The sequence below is a fragment of the Oncorhynchus nerka genome, unplaced genomic scaffold, assembly GCF_034236695.1.
Source record: "Oncorhynchus nerka isolate Pitt River unplaced genomic scaffold, Oner_Uvic_2.0 unplaced_scaffold_781, whole genome shotgun sequence".
In the NCBI taxonomy this organism is placed as follows: domain Eukaryota; kingdom Metazoa; phylum Chordata; class Actinopteri; order Salmoniformes; family Salmonidae; genus Oncorhynchus; species Oncorhynchus nerka.
In genome coordinates this window covers 324,222-341,237 of record NW_027040448.1, presented here as the reverse complement: position 1 = coordinate 341,237, position 17,016 = coordinate 324,222, and the positions used below count along the sequence as shown (strand labels likewise).

At 50.3% G+C, this 17,016-nt stretch overlaps 1 protein-coding gene across 1 annotated transcript in view; it reads left to right on the top strand.

The window, feature by feature from the left end:
- Positions 1-1,599: 1,599 nt before the first annotated feature.
- LOC115103520 (potassium channel subfamily T member 2-like) overlaps positions 1,600-17,016 on the top strand; it is a 178,040-nt gene continuing 162,623 nt past the window's right edge. The window contains exons 1-6 of the mRNA XM_065016892.1: positions 1,600-1,764; positions 8,067-8,210; positions 10,080-10,090; positions 13,799-13,878; positions 14,359-14,461; positions 16,836-16,892. Of these exons, the coding sequence (XP_064872964.1) occupies positions 1,600-1,764; positions 8,067-8,210; positions 10,080-10,090; positions 13,799-13,878; positions 14,359-14,461; positions 16,836-16,892 (560 nt within the window). The remainder of the gene's footprint in view (positions 1,765-8,066; positions 8,211-10,079; positions 10,091-13,798; positions 13,879-14,358; positions 14,462-16,835; positions 16,893-17,016) is intronic.

Genomic DNA, 17,016 nt, shown 5'->3' with positions numbered 1-17,016 from the left:
AAAAATAGTATAAAGAAAAAAAACATGTTCTCAGCTTATAGCCTGTTGAGGAAGGGGAACAGGTTTTTCCTTTCGCAAAGAAACCCTCCTTTTCCTCTCCTTCAATACCCTCTGTGTATCTGGGTCAGGGTCGCGTTGCCCCTGCCTGGCTCTCCTTCAATGGTAGAAGCAGAGTGGCGCACACCTAACACTGTGAGACTAGGCTGCCATAGTGGTGTGCAATTTCCCTGCCTCCTGTCGCCCCATTGAATTCCTCTCTCCTTATTTGTAGGCTGTGTGATTGGCGTTGTTGCCGCACTCTTTGTCTGCCTGTTCCTGTGTCTCCAAGTCATCTCTGACTGCTCTTCAACTTCCCCACTCTGATTTAAACAGTCACTCATTAATCCTTTATCTATCACCTTTGTTCTTCTAAATAAATGCATTGTGGGTCTTGGAACACTCTAGGCGTATCTCCGCTCACAGAATGTTTATTGGGAGTAAGGTGACAAATGAAATCTCTCAATCGCTCAATTAAAGAATTCAAATGCACGCCATTGTCAATGCACACTATCAGTGTGATTTGTGAGAGCTTTTTAAAGGCCTTATCTTTTGAGAGAGTCCTCTTTTTTTCATTTTCTCTTTTCCATGTACTTTTGAACCGGCATACTTACTATCAAAAGAAGGCCCTTGAACATTTCAAAAGGAGTTATGCAAGGCAAGGAAGGACACAAAGTTAGTCAAATGGATGTTAAATTGTTCTACCTTTTGTATTTCTACCTTTTTACCATTGTATTGTGCGCGATGTATAATATTAAAGAAGTCTTGAGGTATTGCTCGCCTGTGAGTATCTTATGATAAGCTGTAGACCACACTATCTACCAAGAGAGTTCTCATCCATATTATTCGGAGCCGTCTATTTACCACCACAGACTGAAGCTGGCACTAAGACCACACTCAACCAACTCTATAAGGCCATAAGCAAACAAGAGAATGCTCCTCCAGAATCGGCGCTCCTAGTGGCCGGGGACTTAATGCAGGCAAACTTAATGCAGGCAAACTTAAATCAGTTTAACCGAATTTCTACCAGCATGTTAAATGTGCAACCAGAGGGAAAAAACTCTAGACCACCTTTACTCCACACACAGAGACACATATACAGCTTTCCCCCGCCCTCCATTTGGCAAATCTGACTATAATTCTATCCTCTGGATTCCTGCTTACAAGCAAAGGCTAAAGCAGGAAGTACCAGTGATTAGCTCAATACGGAAGTGGTCAGATGACACGGATGCTACGCTACAGGACTGTTTTGCTAGCATTTTTTGGAATATGTTCCCGGGATTCATGCTAGACCCACTCCAACTTGCATACCGCCCCAACAGATCCACAGATGACACAATCTCAATCGCACTCAACACTGCCCTTTCCAACCTGGACAAAAGAAACACCTATGTGATAATGCTGTTCATTGACTACAGCTCAGCGTTCAACACCATAGTGCCCACGAAGCTCATCACTAAGCTAAGGACCCTGGGACTTAACACCTCCCTCTGCAACTGGATCCTGGACTTCCTGACAGGCTGCACCCAGGTGGTAAGGGTTGGCAACAACATGTCTGCCACGATGATCCTCCACACTGGGGCCCCTCAGGGGTGTGTACTTAGTCCCCTCCTGTACTCCCTGTTCACCCACGACTGCGTGGCCAAACATGACTCCAACACCATCATTACGTTTGCTGACTACACAACAGTGATCACCGACAACAATGAGACAGCCTATAGGGAGGAGGTCAGAGTACTGGCAATGTGGTGCCAGGACAACAACCTCTCCCTCAATGTGAGCAAGAGAAAGGTGGGCCAAACAGGCCCCCATTCACATCGACGGGGCTGTAGTGGAGCGGGTTGAGAGTTTCAAGTTCCTTGGCATCCACATCACCAACAAACTAACATGGTCCAAGCACACCAAAACAGTCGGGAAGAGGGCACGACAAAACCTTTTCCCCCTAAGGAGACTGAAAAGATTAGGCATGGGTCCCTAGATCCTCAAAAAGTTCTACAGCTGTACCAACAAGAGCATCCTGACCGGTTGCATCCCGGCCTGGTATGTCAACTGCTCGGCATCTGACCGTAAGGTGCTACAGTGGGTAGTGCGAACGGCCCCGTATATATATAATAGGCGGTGTCAGAGGAAAGCCCATAAAATTGTCAGAGACTCCAGTCACCCAGGTCATAGACTGTTTTCTCTGCTATGGCACGGCAAATGGTACCGGAGCCCCAAGTCTAGGACCAAAATGCTCCTTAACAGCTTCTACCCCCAAGCCATAAGACTGCTGAACAATTAATCTAATGGCCACCAGACTATTTACATTGCCTTAGTTTTTTGCTTTAGTTTATTTGGTAAATATTTTCTTAACTCTTCTTGAATTGCACTGTTGGTTAAAGGCTTGTAAGTAAGCATTTCACGGTAAGGTCTACACTTGTTGTATTCGGCGCATGTGACTAATAAAGTTGGATTTGATTTGTATTGTATTAACTGCCGTATAAAGGTTGAGATGGGTCAGTAGTGCTGTGATGGGGATGGTCAGTGTCTCTCTGGTGCTCACTCAGGTCAGTGCTGTGATGGGGATGGTCAGTGTCTCTCTGGTGCTCACTCAGGTCAGTGCTGTGATGGGGATGGTCAGTGTGAGGTCTGTTGTCTCTCTGGTGCTCACTCAGATCAGTGCTGTGATGGGGATGGTCAGTGTCTCTCTGGTGCTCACTCAGGTCAGTGCTGTGATGGGGATGGTCAGTGTCTCTCTGGTGCTCACTCAGATCAGTGCTGTGATGGGGATGGTCAGTGTCTCTCTGGTGCTCACTCAGGTCAGTGCTGTGATGGGGATGGTCAGTGTCTCTCTGGTGCTCACTCAGATCAGTGCTGTGATGGGGATGGTCAGTGTCTCTCTGGTGCTCACTCAGGTCAGTGCTGTGATGGGGATGGTTAGTGTCTCTCTGGTGCTCACTCAGGTCAGTGCTGTGATGGGGATGGTCAGTGTCTCTCTGGTGCTCACTCAGGTCAGGGCTGTGATGGGGATGGTCAGTGTCTCTCTGGTGCTCACTCAGATCAGTGCTGTGATGGGGATGGTCAGTGTCTCTCTGGTGCTCACTCAGATCAGTGCTGTGATGGGGATGGTCAGTGTCTCTCTGGTGCTCACTCAGGTCAGTGCTGTGATGGGGATGGTCAGTGTGAGGTCTGTTGTCTCTCTGGTGCTCACTCAGATCAGTGCTGTGATGGGGATGGTCAGTGTCTCTCTGGTGCTCACTCAGGTCAGTGCTGTGATGGGGATGGTCAGTGTCTCTCTGGTGCTCACTCAGATCAGTGCTGTGATGGGGATGGTCAGTGTCTCTCTGGTGCTCACTCAGGTCAGTGCTGTGATGGGGATGGTCAGTGTCTCTCTGGTGCTCACTCAGATCAGTGCTGTGATGGGGATGGTCAGTGTCTCTCTGGTGCTCACTCAGGTCAGTGCTGTGATGGGGATGGTTAGTGTCTCTCTGGTGCTCACTCAGGTCAGTGCTGTGATGGGGATGGTCAGTGTCTCTCTGGTGCTCACTCAGGTCAGGGCTGTGATGGGGATGGTCAGTGTCTCTCTGGTGCTCACTCAGATCAGTGCTGTGATGGGGATGGTCAGTGTCTCTCTGGTGCTCACTCAGATCAGTGCTGTGATGGGGATGGTCAGTGTCTCTCTGGTTCTCACTCAGGTCAGTGCTGTGATGGGGATGGTTAGTGTCTCTCTGGTGCTCACTCAGGTCAGTGCTGTGATGGGGATGGTCAGTGTCTCTCTGGTGCTCACTCAGGTCAGTGCTGTGATGGGGATGGTCAGTGTCTCTCTGGTGCTCACTCAGGTCAGTGCTGTGATGGGGATGGTCAGTGTGAGGTCTGTTGTCTCTCTGGTGCTCACTCAGATCAGTGCTGTGATGGGGATGGTCAGTGTCTCTCTGGTGCTCACTCAGGTCAGTGCTGTGATGGGGATGGTCAGTGTCTCTCTGGTGCTCACTCAGGTCAGTGCTGTGATGGGGATGGTCAGTGTCTCTCTGGTGCTCACTCAGGTCAGTGCTGTGATGGGGATGGTCAGTGTCTCTCTGGTGCTCACTCAGGTCAGTGCTGTGATGGGGATGGTCAGTGTCTCTCTGGTGCTCACTCAGGTCAGGGCTGTGATGGGGATGGTCAGTGTCTCTCTGGTGCTCACTCAGGTCAGTGCTGTGATGGGGATGGTCAGTGTCTCTCTGGTGCTCACTCAGGTCAGTGCTGTGATGGGGATGGTCAGTGTCTCTCTGGTGCTCACTCAGGTCAGGGCTGTGATGGGGATGGTCAGTGTCTCTCTGGTGCTCACTCAGGTCAGTGCTGTGATGGGGATGGTCAGTGTCTCTCTGGTGCTCACTCAGGTCAGTGCTGTGATGGGGATGGTCAGTGTCTCTCTGGTGCTCACTCAGGTCAGTGCTGTGATGGGGATGGTCAGTGTCTCTCTGGTGCTCACTCAGGTCAGGGCTGTGATGGGGATGGTCAGTGTCTCTCTGGTGCTCACTCAGGTCAGTGCTGTGATGGGGATGGTTAGTGTCTCTCTGGTGCTCACTCAGGTCAGTGCTGTGATGGGGATGGTCAGTGTCTCTCTGGTGCTCACTCAGGTCAGGGCTGTGATGGGGATGGTCAGTGTCTCTCTGGTGCTCACTCAGATCAGTGCTGTGATGGGGATGGTCAGTGTCTCTCTGGTGCTCACTCAGATCAGTGCTGTGATGGGGATGGTCAGTGTCTCTCTGGTTCTCACTCAGGTCAGTGCTGTGATGGGGATGGTTAGTGTCTCTCTGGTGCTCACTCAGGTCAGTGCTGTGATGGGGATGGTCAGTGTCTCTCTGGTGCTCACTCAGGTCAGTGCTGTGATGGGGATGGTCAGTGTCTCTCTGGTGCTCACTCAGGTCAGTGCTGTGATGGGGATGGTCAGTGTGAGGTCTGTTGTCTCTCTGGTGCTCACTCAGATCAGTGCTGTGATGGGGATGGTCAGTGTCTCTCTGGTGCTCACTCAGGTCAGTGCTGTGATGGGGATGGTCAGTGTCTCTCTGGTGCTCACTCAGGTCAGTGCTGTGATGGGGATGGTCAGTGTCTCTGGTGCTCACTCAGGTCAGTGCTGTGATGGGGATGGTCAGTGTCTCTCTGGTGCTCACTCAGGTCAGTGCTGTGATGGGGATGGTCAGTGTCTCTCTGGTGCTCACTCAGGTCAGGGCTGTGATGGGGATGGTCAGTGTCTCTCTGGTGCTCACTCAGATCAGTGCTGTGATGGGGATGGTCAGTGTCTCTCTGGTGCTCACTCAGGTCAGTGCTGTGATGGGGATGGTTAGTGTCTCTCTGGTGCTCACTCAGGTCAGTGCTGTGATGGGGATGGTCAGTGTCTCTCTGGTGCTCACTCAGGTCAGGGCTGTGATGGGGATGGTCAGTGTCTCTCTGGTGCTCACTCAGATCAGTGCTGTGATGGGGATGGTCAGTGTCTCTCTGGTGCTCACTCAGATCAGTGCTGTGATGGGGATGGTCAGTGTCTCTCTGGTTCTCACTCAGGTCAGTGCTGTGATGGGGATGGTTAGTGTCTCTCTGGTGCTCACTCAGGTCAGTGCTGTGATGGGGATGGTCAGTGTCTCTCTGGTGCTCACTCAGGTCAGTGCTGTGATGGGGATGGTCAGTGTCTCTCTGGTGCTCACTCAGGTCAGTGCTGTGATGGGGATGGTCAGTGTGAGGTCTGTTGTCTCTCTGGTGCTCACTCAGATCAGTGCTGTGATGGGGATGGTCAGTGTCTCTCTGGTGCTCACTCAGGTCAGTGCTGTGATGGGGATGGTCAGTGTCTCTCTGGTGCTCACTCAGGTCAGTGCTGTGATGGGGATGGTCAGTGTCTCTGGTGCTCACTCAGGTCAGTGCTGTGATGGGGATGGTCAGTGTCTCTCTGGTGCTCACTCAGGTCAGTGCTGTGATGGGGATGGTCAGTGTCTCTCTGGTGCTCACTCAGGTCAGGGCTGTGATGGGGATGGTCAGTGTCTCTCTGGTGCTCACTCAGATCAGTGCTGTGATGGGGATGGTCAGTGTCTCTCTGGTGCTCACTCAGGTCAGTGCTGTGATGGGGATGGTTAGTGTCTCTCTGGTGCTCACTCAGGTCAGTGCTGTGATGGGGATGGTCAGTGTGAGGTCTGTTGTCTCTCTGGTGCTCACTCGGATCAGTGCTGTGATGGGGATGGTCAGTGTCTCTCTGGTGCTCACTCAGGTCAGTGCTGTGATGGGGATGGTCAGTGTCTCTCTGGTGCTCACTCAGGTCAGTGCTGTGATGGGGATGGTCAGTGTCTCTCTGGTGCTCACTCAGGTCAGTGCTGTGATGGGGATGGTCAGTGTCTCTCTGGTGCTCACTCAGGTCAGTGCTGTGATGGGGATGGTCAGTGTCTCTCTGGTGCTCACTCAGGTCAGGGATGTGATGGGGATGGTCAGTGTCTCTCTGGTGCTCACTCAGGTCAGTGCTGTGATGGGGATGGTCAGTGTCTCTCTGGTGCTCACTCAGGTCAGTGCTGTGATGGGGATGGTCAGTGTCTCTCTGGTGCTCACTCAGGTCAGGGCTGTGATGGGGATGGTCAGTGTCTCTCTGGTGCTCACTCAGGTCAGTGCTGTGATGGGGATGGTCAGTGTCTCTCTGGTGCTCACTCAGGTCAGTGCTGTGATGGGGATGGTTAGTGTCTCTCTGGTGCTCACTCAGGTCAGTGCTGTGATGGGGATGGTCAGTGTCTCTCTGGTTCTCACTCAGGTCAGTGCTGTGATGGGGATGGTTAGTGTCTCTCTGGTGCTCACTCAGGTCAGTGCTGTGATGGGGATGGTCAGTGTCTCTCTGGTGCTCACTCAGGTCAGTGCTGTGATGGGGATGGTCAGTGTCTCTCTGGTGCTCACTCAGGTCAGTGCTGTGATGGGGATGGTCAGTGTGAGGTCTGTTGTCTCTCTGGTGCTCACTCAGATCAGTGCTGTGATGGGGATGGTCAGTGTCTCTCTGGTGCTCACTCAGGTCAGTGCTGTGATGGGGATGGTCAGTGTCTCTCTGGTGCTCACTCAGGTCAGTGCTGTGATGGGGATGGTCAGTGTCTCTCTGGTGCTCACTCAGGTCAGTGCTGTGATGGGGATGGTCAGTGTCTCTCTGGTGCTCACTCAGGTCAGTGCTGTGATGGGGATGGTCAGTGTCTCTCTGGTGCTCACTCAGGTCAGGGCTGTGATGGGGATGGTCAGTGTCTCTCTGGTGCTCACTCAGGTCAGTGCTGTGATGGGGATGGTCAGTGTCTCTCTGGTGCTCACTCAGGTCAGTGCTGTGATGGGGATGGTCAGTGTCTCTCTGGTGCTCACTGAGGTCAGTGCTGTGATGGGGATGGTCAGTGTGAGGTCTGTTGTCTCTCTGGTGCTCACTCGGATCAGTGCTGTGATGGGGATGGTCAGTGTCTCTCTGGTGCTCACTCAGGTCAGTGCTGTGATGGGGATGGTCAGTGTCTCTCTGGTGCTCACTCAGGTCAGGGCTGTGATGGGGATGGTCAGTGTCTCTCTGGTGCTCACTCAGGCCAGTGCTGTGATGGGGATGGTCAGTGTGAGGTCTGTTGTCTCTCTGGTGCTCTCTCTCTCTCTCTCTCTCTCTTCTCTACCTCCCTCACACTTTCTCTTATGCTCTCATAAATGCAATTTCAGAAATGCAAATGTCTTCCCTCAGGCCTAATTTTGCATGACTCACCATTAGATGAACCCTGGCCTTTTCTCTCTGTTGTCTTTTATCTAGCAGGGAACGTTTTTTTAGTAGTTTGTTACTTTTTATTACCGTCAGGGAAGAACTGTGGTTTAAATCGCCATGGATCCTTTATTATAGAAAGGAAGAATTAGTTTGATAAATTGCACTTGAACTGATAGTAAAAGCTTGAAACGGTTTGTTCTGTTTCCTCTGTTTTCCAACGGTTGTCTTCTCGAGGGCAGGTTAGTCTGTCGCTTGTCACCTGGTGACTGTCACACCTCACACACCACCATTGGTCAGTGTGAGGTCTGTTGTCTCTCTGGTGCTCACTCAGGTCAGTGCTGTGATGGGGATGGTCAGTGTCTCTCTGGTGCTCACTCAGGTCAGTGCTGTGATGGGGATGGTCAGTGTCTCTCTGGTGCTCACTCAGGTCAGTGCTGTGATGGGGATGGTCAGTGTCTCTCTGGTGCTCACTCAGGTCAGTGCTCAAAAACATTAAAGGCACAATCAGTGATTTCAATAGCCTGGGCCACTGTCTTTTGTAAGCTGAAGGATGGGTCACGGTTAATGTAAACGCTTTGACATTTGTAGAGCTATGGATGCAACGACTTGATTCATGAGATCAATGTCATCATTTGATTGATTGTTATAAATGACATTCCCCGTCTTAGTACAAGTGTCTGTTTTACCCACAATGCAAGGTTGTATTACTTCATCCATTGTTTATCAATCATCGCATTTTCTCACTACAACCATTTGTAAACCAACAGTTGTTTCAACAGCTGTTTCAAGTTGTTCTAAGTTCTTTGCAGTAGGTTTTTGTCATTTTAGTCGGTAAACAATTATTTTTGTTGTTTAAAAATGTGTGTAATTAATGACCGTTGAACCACATTAAATCTTATAGATGATGTATTTAAAGAAGAACAATAACCAATCATCAATACTAATCAACCTCTGGTTCTATCTGACATGTTTCTTTGTTTGAAGCTATATTTGCCCTTTTTCCACTAATACAATTAAAAGATTGAATCTACCAAAGCAATTATTTTGAGCAATTATCTACTCTTACATCATAATGAGTAAAGCTTTTTGGGAAAAGTAACCGGGTTATTGCTAGGAGCGATGTGTTATTGTGTGGTTTGTTCTTCTTTGGCTTTGAAATAATGTTCTTCGTGAGTTTTTAGTGTGTTTTTCTTGTTTCCCTCCTTTAGATAACAATCACACTATAATCTATCCCACGGCTATATTTCCACTTTACTTCTTCTCTTCTGTGGCCCCCTCAAGTCTCAAAGCTGCCTCTTAGAAGCACATCAGGAGCAGAGTGACTTCTCAAATGATTTGTTCGTTGCTGTGGAAAGTTGCCATGGCTTCTTTCAGAGTTGGAGGGACTATAAAGAGACTCATAAATAGAGATATGGATGGTTGGACGGCTGAAAGGGTGATCACCTTTAGTGTGTAGAGTAAGGAAATAACAATAGTGGGAAGAGGCAGGGTGATGGAATGAATAAGAGATGGGTAATTAACAGCAGACTGAAGGTAGGAGGAGGATGGGGATGGGAGAGGGAAGATAGGATGGGGATGGGAGAGGGAAGATAGGATGGGGATGGGAGAGGGAGAGGGAAGATAGGAGGGGGTTGGGAGAGGGAAGATAGGATGGGGATGGGAGAGGGAAGATAGGAGGAGGATGGGAGAGGGAAGATAGGAGGGGGATGGGAGAGGGAAGATAGGAGGGGGATGGGAGAGGGAAGATAGGAAGGGGATGGGAGAGGGAAGATAGGAGGGGTTGGGAGAGGGAGGATAGGAGGGGATGGGAGAGGGAAGATAGGATGGGGATGGGAGAGGGAAGATAGGATGGGGATGGGAGAGGGAGAGGGAAGATAGGAGGGGTTGGGAGAGGGAAGATAGGATGGGGATGGGAGAGGGAAGATAGGAGGAGGATGGGAGAGGGAAGATAGGAGGAGGTGGATGGGAGAGGGAAGATAGGAGGGGGATGGGAGAGGGAGAGGGAGATAGGAGGGGGATGGGAGAGGGAAGATAGGCTGGGGATGGGAGAGGGAAGATATGAGGAGGATGGGAGAGGGAAGATAGAAGGAGGATGGGAGAGGGAAGATAGGCTGGGGATGGGAGAGGGAAGATGTGAGGAGGATGGGAGAGGAAAGATAGGAGGGGGATGGGAGAGGGAAGTTAGGAGGGGGAGGGGAGAGGGAAGATAGGATGGGGATGGGAGAGGGAAGATACGAGGAGGATGGGAGAGATAGGAGGGGGATGGGAGAGGGAAGATAGGCTGGGGATGGGAGAGGGAAGATATGAGGAGGATGGGAGAGGGAAGATAGAAGGAGGATGGGAGAGGGAAGATAGGCTGGGGATGGGAGAGGGAAGATGTGAGGAGGATGGGAGAGGAAAGATAGGAGGGGGATGGGAGAGGGAAGTTAGGAGGGGGAGGGGAGAGGGAAGATAGGATGGGGATGGGAGAGGGAAGATACGAGGAGGATGGGAGAGGGGAGATATGAGGAGGGGATGGGAGAGGGGAGATATGAGGAGGGGGATGGGAGAGGGGAGATATGAGGAGGAGGATGGGAGAGGGAAGATAGGAGGGGGATGGGAGAGGGAGATATGAGGAGGATGGGAGAGGGAAGATAGGATGGGGATGGGAGATGGAAGATACGAGGAGGATGGGAGAGGGGAGATATGAGGAGGGGGATGGGAGAGGGAGATATGAGGAGGGGGATGGGAGAGGGGAGATATGAGGAGGGGGATGGGAGAGGGGAGATATGAGGAGGGGGATGGGAGAGGGAAGGGAGGAGGAGGAGGAGGATGGGAGAGGGACGATAGGAGGAGGGGGGGATGGGAGAGGGAGAGGGAAGGTTGGAGGAGGAGGGGAATGCGAGAGGGAAGGTAGGAGGGGAATGGGAGAGGGAAGATAGGATGGGGTTGGGAGAGGGAAGATAGGAGGGGATGGGAGAGGGAAGATAGGAGGGTGATGGGAGAGGGGAGATAGGAGGGGAGTGGGAGAGGGAGGGGAGGAGGAGGAGGAGGAGGGGATGGGAGAGGGACGGTTGGAGGAGGATGGGAGAGGGACGATAGGAGGAGGGGGATGGGAGAGGGAGAGGGAAGGTTGGAGGAGGAGGGGAATGCGAGAGGGAAGGTAGGAGGGGAATGGGAGAGGGAAGGTAGGAGGAGGGGGGATGGGAGAGGGAAGGTAGGAGGAGGGGGATGGGAGAGGGAAGGTTGGAGGAGGGGGATGGGAGAGGGAAGGTAGGAGGAGGGGGATGGGAGAGGGAAGGTTGGAGGAGGAGGAGGATGGGAGAGGGAAGGTAGGAGGAGGAGGGGGATGGGAGAGGGAAGGTAGGAGGAGGAGGGGGATGGGAGAGGGAAGGTAGGAGGAGGAGGGGGTGGGAGAGGGAAGGTAGGAGGAGGAGGATGGGAGAGGGAAGGTAGGAGGAGGTGGATGGGAGAGGGAAGGTAGGCGGAGGGGGATGGGAGAGGGAGAGGGAAGGTAGGAGGAGGAGGAGGATGGGAGAAGGAAGATGGGAGGAGGAGGAGGATGGGAGAGGGAAGGTAGGAGGAGGAGGAGGATGGGAGAGGGAAGGTAGGAGGAGGGGGATGGGAGAGGGAGAGGGAAGGTAGGAGGAGGAGGAGGATGGGAGGAGGAGGATGGGGGTGGGAGAGGGAAGGTAGGAGGAGGGGGATGAGAGAGGGAAGGTTGGAGGAGGAGTGGAATGGGAGAGGGAAGGTAGGAGGATGGGAGAGGGAAGGTAGGAGGAGGAGGGGGATGGGAGAGGGAAGGTAGGAGGATGGGAGAGGGAAGGTAGGAGGAGGAGGGGATGGGAGAGGGAAGGTAGGCGGAGGAGGAGGATGGGAGAAGGAAGATGGGAGGAGGAGGAGGATGGGAGATGGAAGGTAGGAGGAGGTGGGGGATGGGAGAGGGAAGGTAGGAGGAGGATGGGAGAGGGAAGGTAGGAGGAGGAGGGGGTGGGAGAGGGAAGGTAGGAGGAGGAGGGGGTGGGAGAGGGAAGGTAGGAGGAGGAGGAGGATGGGAGAAGGAAGATGGGAGAGGGAAGGTAGGAGGAGGATGGGGGTGGGAGAGGGAAGGTAGGAGGAGGGGGATGGGAGACGGAAGGTAGGAGGAGGAGGAGGATGGGAGAAGGAAGATGGGAGGAGGAGGAGGAGGAGGATGGGAGAGGGAAGGTAGGAGGAAGAGCCTGATAGGGTTTAGTTGTAAGTAAAACAGATTAATGTGTGGAAAACAGGGACAGGTGCCAGAAAGCAGAGCACTCACCATTTTTACTTTGTTTATCTAAATTTAATTTAGAGGCTGTTGCTGTACAGAAAGTTCCAGATTGTGCTTCATAGTACTGACTGTTTAGAGGACTGTTTCATTACAAAGTGGAACATTTTCTAGAGCTAATGCTTTGATCTTATCAGTGCTAATGTAGGAATTAGTACTGACCCATTTCAAATCCACTGCCACAATACCATACCATCTAAACCCCAGCCTGCCTAATGTACCATGGCTTTAGCTCTGTATCTAGTGATAATGAGGGTCATTCAATCATTTAAAGTGCGACACACACTGTTCCCAGATCAGCCGTATTCTTTAACTGTTATGACTCTGTTACCTATTTACATATATTGTGGTATAGCAGGCAATGTGTACTTTAAGGCCAGATGTTAATGAAGGGTAGAGCCTACAGTAAATATGTTATGGGACATGTGTGTTTAATGGTAATGGTTGTCTGCAGATAGGAGTAATCCATCTCTTTAGCCTCCCTACTGCCACTTTAATGGCAAGCGCATTGTGTAACGTTTTCTCACTGCATTCGGTTACAAATACCTTTCTTACCCAATGGTGCATTTTACTCTCCTTGGTGTTTTTAGCATTTTATCCAGCATGTTCATGTATACAAAGAGTTGGCTGACAGATCTGCAGTGTGTGTGTGCAAACGCACGTGTCTGAGAGAAATATTGACCGAAAGAAAGATGCTCCATCACCATAGCAACAAAGAGCAACGTTTCCTACGTGCTAAGAGTGTATGGTTGCTAACGGTGTGTGTGTGTGACTGACTGACTGAGGGACCACTATGTGGGGTCCTGGTTTTCATCTACAGTATTAAAACCCTGTGAAGAACCCCACCAGTAAGGAGATTAGATTGTGACCTTTCAGTTTCATCTGTGTACATGAGGCAGAGCACCTGTGTGTGCTGGGCCTCTGTTTTCATCCTGTGTCTGGGTCATCCAGCGCTGCCTTCCTCTACGCCACTTTCTGTAGGATGAAAGAACAGAAGAAGTGGCCAATCTCTCATGAGGGGGTCTACCAGGAAATTAGATTTCTTGATGACAGTGTGTATGTGTGAGTGCATGCTGGACTGCGTGCGCATATTTGTGTGTGTGTTCATATGTATGTATCCATGGAGTGCACTCACTACTCATGTCCTTGTTTTGCATGTTATCCCATGTGACTGAGTTCCTTCCTGTATGTGTCCATATATCGATATAGGATCTTAATGGTATATGGAGGTGTATATTTCAGGCGTTGGCTGTGTGTGTACTATGTGGTCTGTCTGCAGTAGGGACTGGGGGGGGTGAGGGAGGAGAGAGCAGTAATTATGGACTCTTCATATTCAGCAGAACAGAGGGAAGTCATTTGTTGCTCTATATTTAATCAGCAGAGATAACGAGGCTGACTGTAGCTGCCATGGCAGGCTGACTGACTGGGGAAGACACACAGCGACATCATTTCCTCCCGTCTTTAATATGACCTAACCACACTGTTATTTATTTCCCAACTTATTGCTGCTGTTCCTATAACCATTATCACCTCTCTCTATGTCTCTCTCTCTCCACCTCTATTCTCTCACTCCACTCTCCTCTTTTCATTCTCGCTCTCTGTTGTCTCATTTCTTTCCTTTTATTTTCCCATCTCTATCTACCTCTCCCTCAATCTCCATTACCCCCCCTTCCTTTACTTTGGTATTCACCTGTTACCCATCTTCCTCTTCACTGGTCATTCTCCATCCATCCCTCCCTCTCTCCATCCCTCCCTCTCTCCATCCCTCCCTCTCTCAGGGTGCAGGTAGAATTCTATGTGAATGAAAACACTTTCAAGGAGCGCCTCAAGCTGTTCTTCATCAAAAACCAAAGATCCAGTGAGTTGTCAATGTTCAGACAGGGAGTTCCTACTTATTGTCCTATAGACTGGCTGTCATTACATAATCCTTTCTGTTTGGGTGTTCCTTCACATGATTGGTTGCTTCGTTAAGTGCTCTGTCGGTGGTCTTCCCTGAGTGGTTTTGACTGTGTGTGACGTGTTGTCCTTTTGCTCTAGGTATATTCCTGTATGTCTATATGTTCTGTATGTCCTATCAATGTCCTCTGTGTCCCATTCATTTTCTCAATAACCAAATGGCTGTGTTTACACTGGCAGCCCAATTCTGATCTTTTACCCAATTATTGACAAAAGATCTGATCGGATTGTTCAAAAGACCAATTAGTGGCAAAAGATCAGAATTGGGCTGCCTGTGTAAACACAGCCATTGATTGATGATAATGTATTATGTTTAATTGATTCATTCATTGACTTTATTGATTAAGTTCTTGACTTGCTGTGGTTGGTTTATGTGCTGCAGGTCTGAGGGTGAGGCTGTTCAACTTCTCTCTGAAAGTATTGAGCTGTCTCCTCTACATGGTCAGAGTCCTACTGGATGACCCACATGAGGAGAGACAGGACTGGTGAGGAAGGGGGGTAAATACGAGTGGCTTTACTATTGGAGAGGGAGTAGGGAGTATTGGTGGAGAGGGAGTAGGGAGTATTGGTGGAGAGGGAGTAGGGAGTATTGGTGGAGAGGGAGTGATGAGTATTGGTGGAGAGGGAGTGAGAAGTGTCAGTGGAGAGGGAGTGAAGAGTATCAGTGGAGAGTGAGTGAGGAGTATCAGTGGAGAGTGAGTGAAGAGTATCAGTGGAGAGGTAGTGAAGAGTATCAGTGGAGAGTGAGTGAGGAGTATCAGTGGAGAGGTAGTGAAGAGTATCAGTGGAGAGGGAGTGAGGAGTATCAGTGGAGAGGTAGTGAAGAGTATCAGTGGAGAGGGAGTGAGGAGTATCAGCGGAGAGGTAGTGAAGAGTATCAGTGGAGAGTGAGTGAAGAGTATCAGTGGAGAGGTAGTGAAGAGTATCAGTGGAGAGGTAGTGAAGAGTATCAGTGGAGAGTGAGTGAGGAGTATCAGTGGAGAGTGAGTGAAGAGTATTGGTGGAGAGGGTGTTAGGAGTTTTGGTGGAGCGGGAGTGAGGAGTATTGGTGGAGAGTGAGTGAAGAGTACCAGTGGAGAGGTAGTGAGGGGTATCAGTGGAGAGGTAGTGAGGGGTATCAGTGGAGAGGGAGTAGGGAGTTTTGGTGGAGAGGGAGTAGGGAGTTTTGGTGGAGTGGGAGTAGGGAGTTTTGGTGGAGTGGGAGTGAGGAGTATCAGTGGAGAGGGAGTGAGGAGTATCAGTGGAGAGGGAGTAGGGAGTATTGGTGGAGAGGGAGTGATGAGTATCAGTGGAGAGGGAGTGAGGAGTATCAGTGGAGAGGTAGTGAAGAGTATTGGTGGAGAGGTAGTGAAGAGTATTGGTGGAGAGGGAGTGAGAAGTGTCAGTGGAGAGGGAGTGAAGAGTATCAGTGGAGAGTGAGTGAGGAGTATCAGTGGAGAGTGAGTGAAGAGTATCAGTGGAGAGATAGTGAAGAGTATCAGTGGAGAGTGAGTGAGGAGTATCAGTGGAGAGTGAGTGAAGAGTATCAGTGGAGAGGGAGTGAGGAGTATCAGTGGAGAGGTAGTGAAGAGTATCAGTGGAGAGGGAGTGAGGAGTATCAGTGGAGAGGTAGTGAAGAGTATTGGTGGAGAGGGAGTTAGGACTTTTGGTGGAGCGGGAGTGAGGAGTATTGGTGGAGAGTGAGTGAAGAGTACCAGTGGAGAGGTAGTGAGGGGTATCAGTGGATAGGGAGTTATGACTATTGGTGGAGAGGGAGTTAGGAGTATTGGTGGAGAGTGAGTTAGGAGTATTGGTGGAGAGGGAGTGAGGAGTATTGGTGGAGAGTGAGTTAGGAGTATTGGTGGAGAGGGAGTGAGGAGTATCAGTGGAGAGGGAGTTATGACTATTGGTGGAGAGGGAGTGAGGAGTATTGGTGGAGAGAGACGTGAGGAGTATTGGTAGAGAGTGGTCTGTCAGTACTTACTATGGAGCAAGAGGGATAGGTAAAGACGAGATGTAAGGTTAGGTTTAAGGTAGTTTCGCTTGGCCAGGGGCTGGGAGATAGAGACCAGATGTAGGGAAGGACAGTGGAAAGGGAAAGAGTGGGGAAGAGAGAAATGGGTAATGTTGAGAACACCGGCATTACAATTCTGGAGGAAACAGAGAGAGAGAAATTTGAGGTCATATAGGATGGGGTTGAGGAACACAGGAAGCTAAAACTCTTTGAATGTCCAAACATGACACGTTTCAGTCCTCTTGTTATGCATGTTTCCCCTGTAGTCTGGACTGTTCCAAACATGACATGTTTCAGTCCTCTTGTTATGCATGTTTCCCCTGTAGTCTGGACTGTTCCAAACATGACACGTTTCAGTCCTCTTGTTATGCACGTTTCCCCTGTAGTCTGGACTGTTCCAAACATGACACGTTTCAGTCCTCTTGTTATGCACGTTTCCCCTGTAGTCTGGACTGTTCCAAACATGACACGTTTCAGTCCTCTTGTTATGCACGTTTCCCCTGTAGTCTGGACTGTTCCAAACATGACACGTTTCAGTCCTCTTGTTATGCACGTTTCCCCTGTAGTCTGGACTGTTCCAAACATGACACGTTTCAGTCCTCTTGTTATGCATGTTTCCCCTGTAGTCTGGACTGTTCCAAACATGACACGTTTCAGTCCTCTTGTTATGCACGTTTCCCCTGTAGTCTGGACTGTTCCAAACATGACACGTTTCAGTCCTCTTGTTATGCTTGTTTCCCCTGTAGTCTGGACTGTTCCAAACATGACATGTTTCAGTCCTCTTGTTATGTACGTTTCCCCTGTAGTCTGGACTGTTCTTAACATGACACGTTTCAGTCCTCTTGTTATGCATGTTTCCCCTGTAGTCTGGACTGTTCCAAACAGAATGCATCGGTCCACCCCAGCAGGACCCAGTTTGACTGGTAAGTTTACATGTTTATGTCCCATTCATCTTTAATGAGGAGCCAAGACTGGTCTGGGAGTCTAATACAGAGAGAGAGATGTTCATCTTGTGTCCACCACAGAGCACTGTAATGAGACCATGTA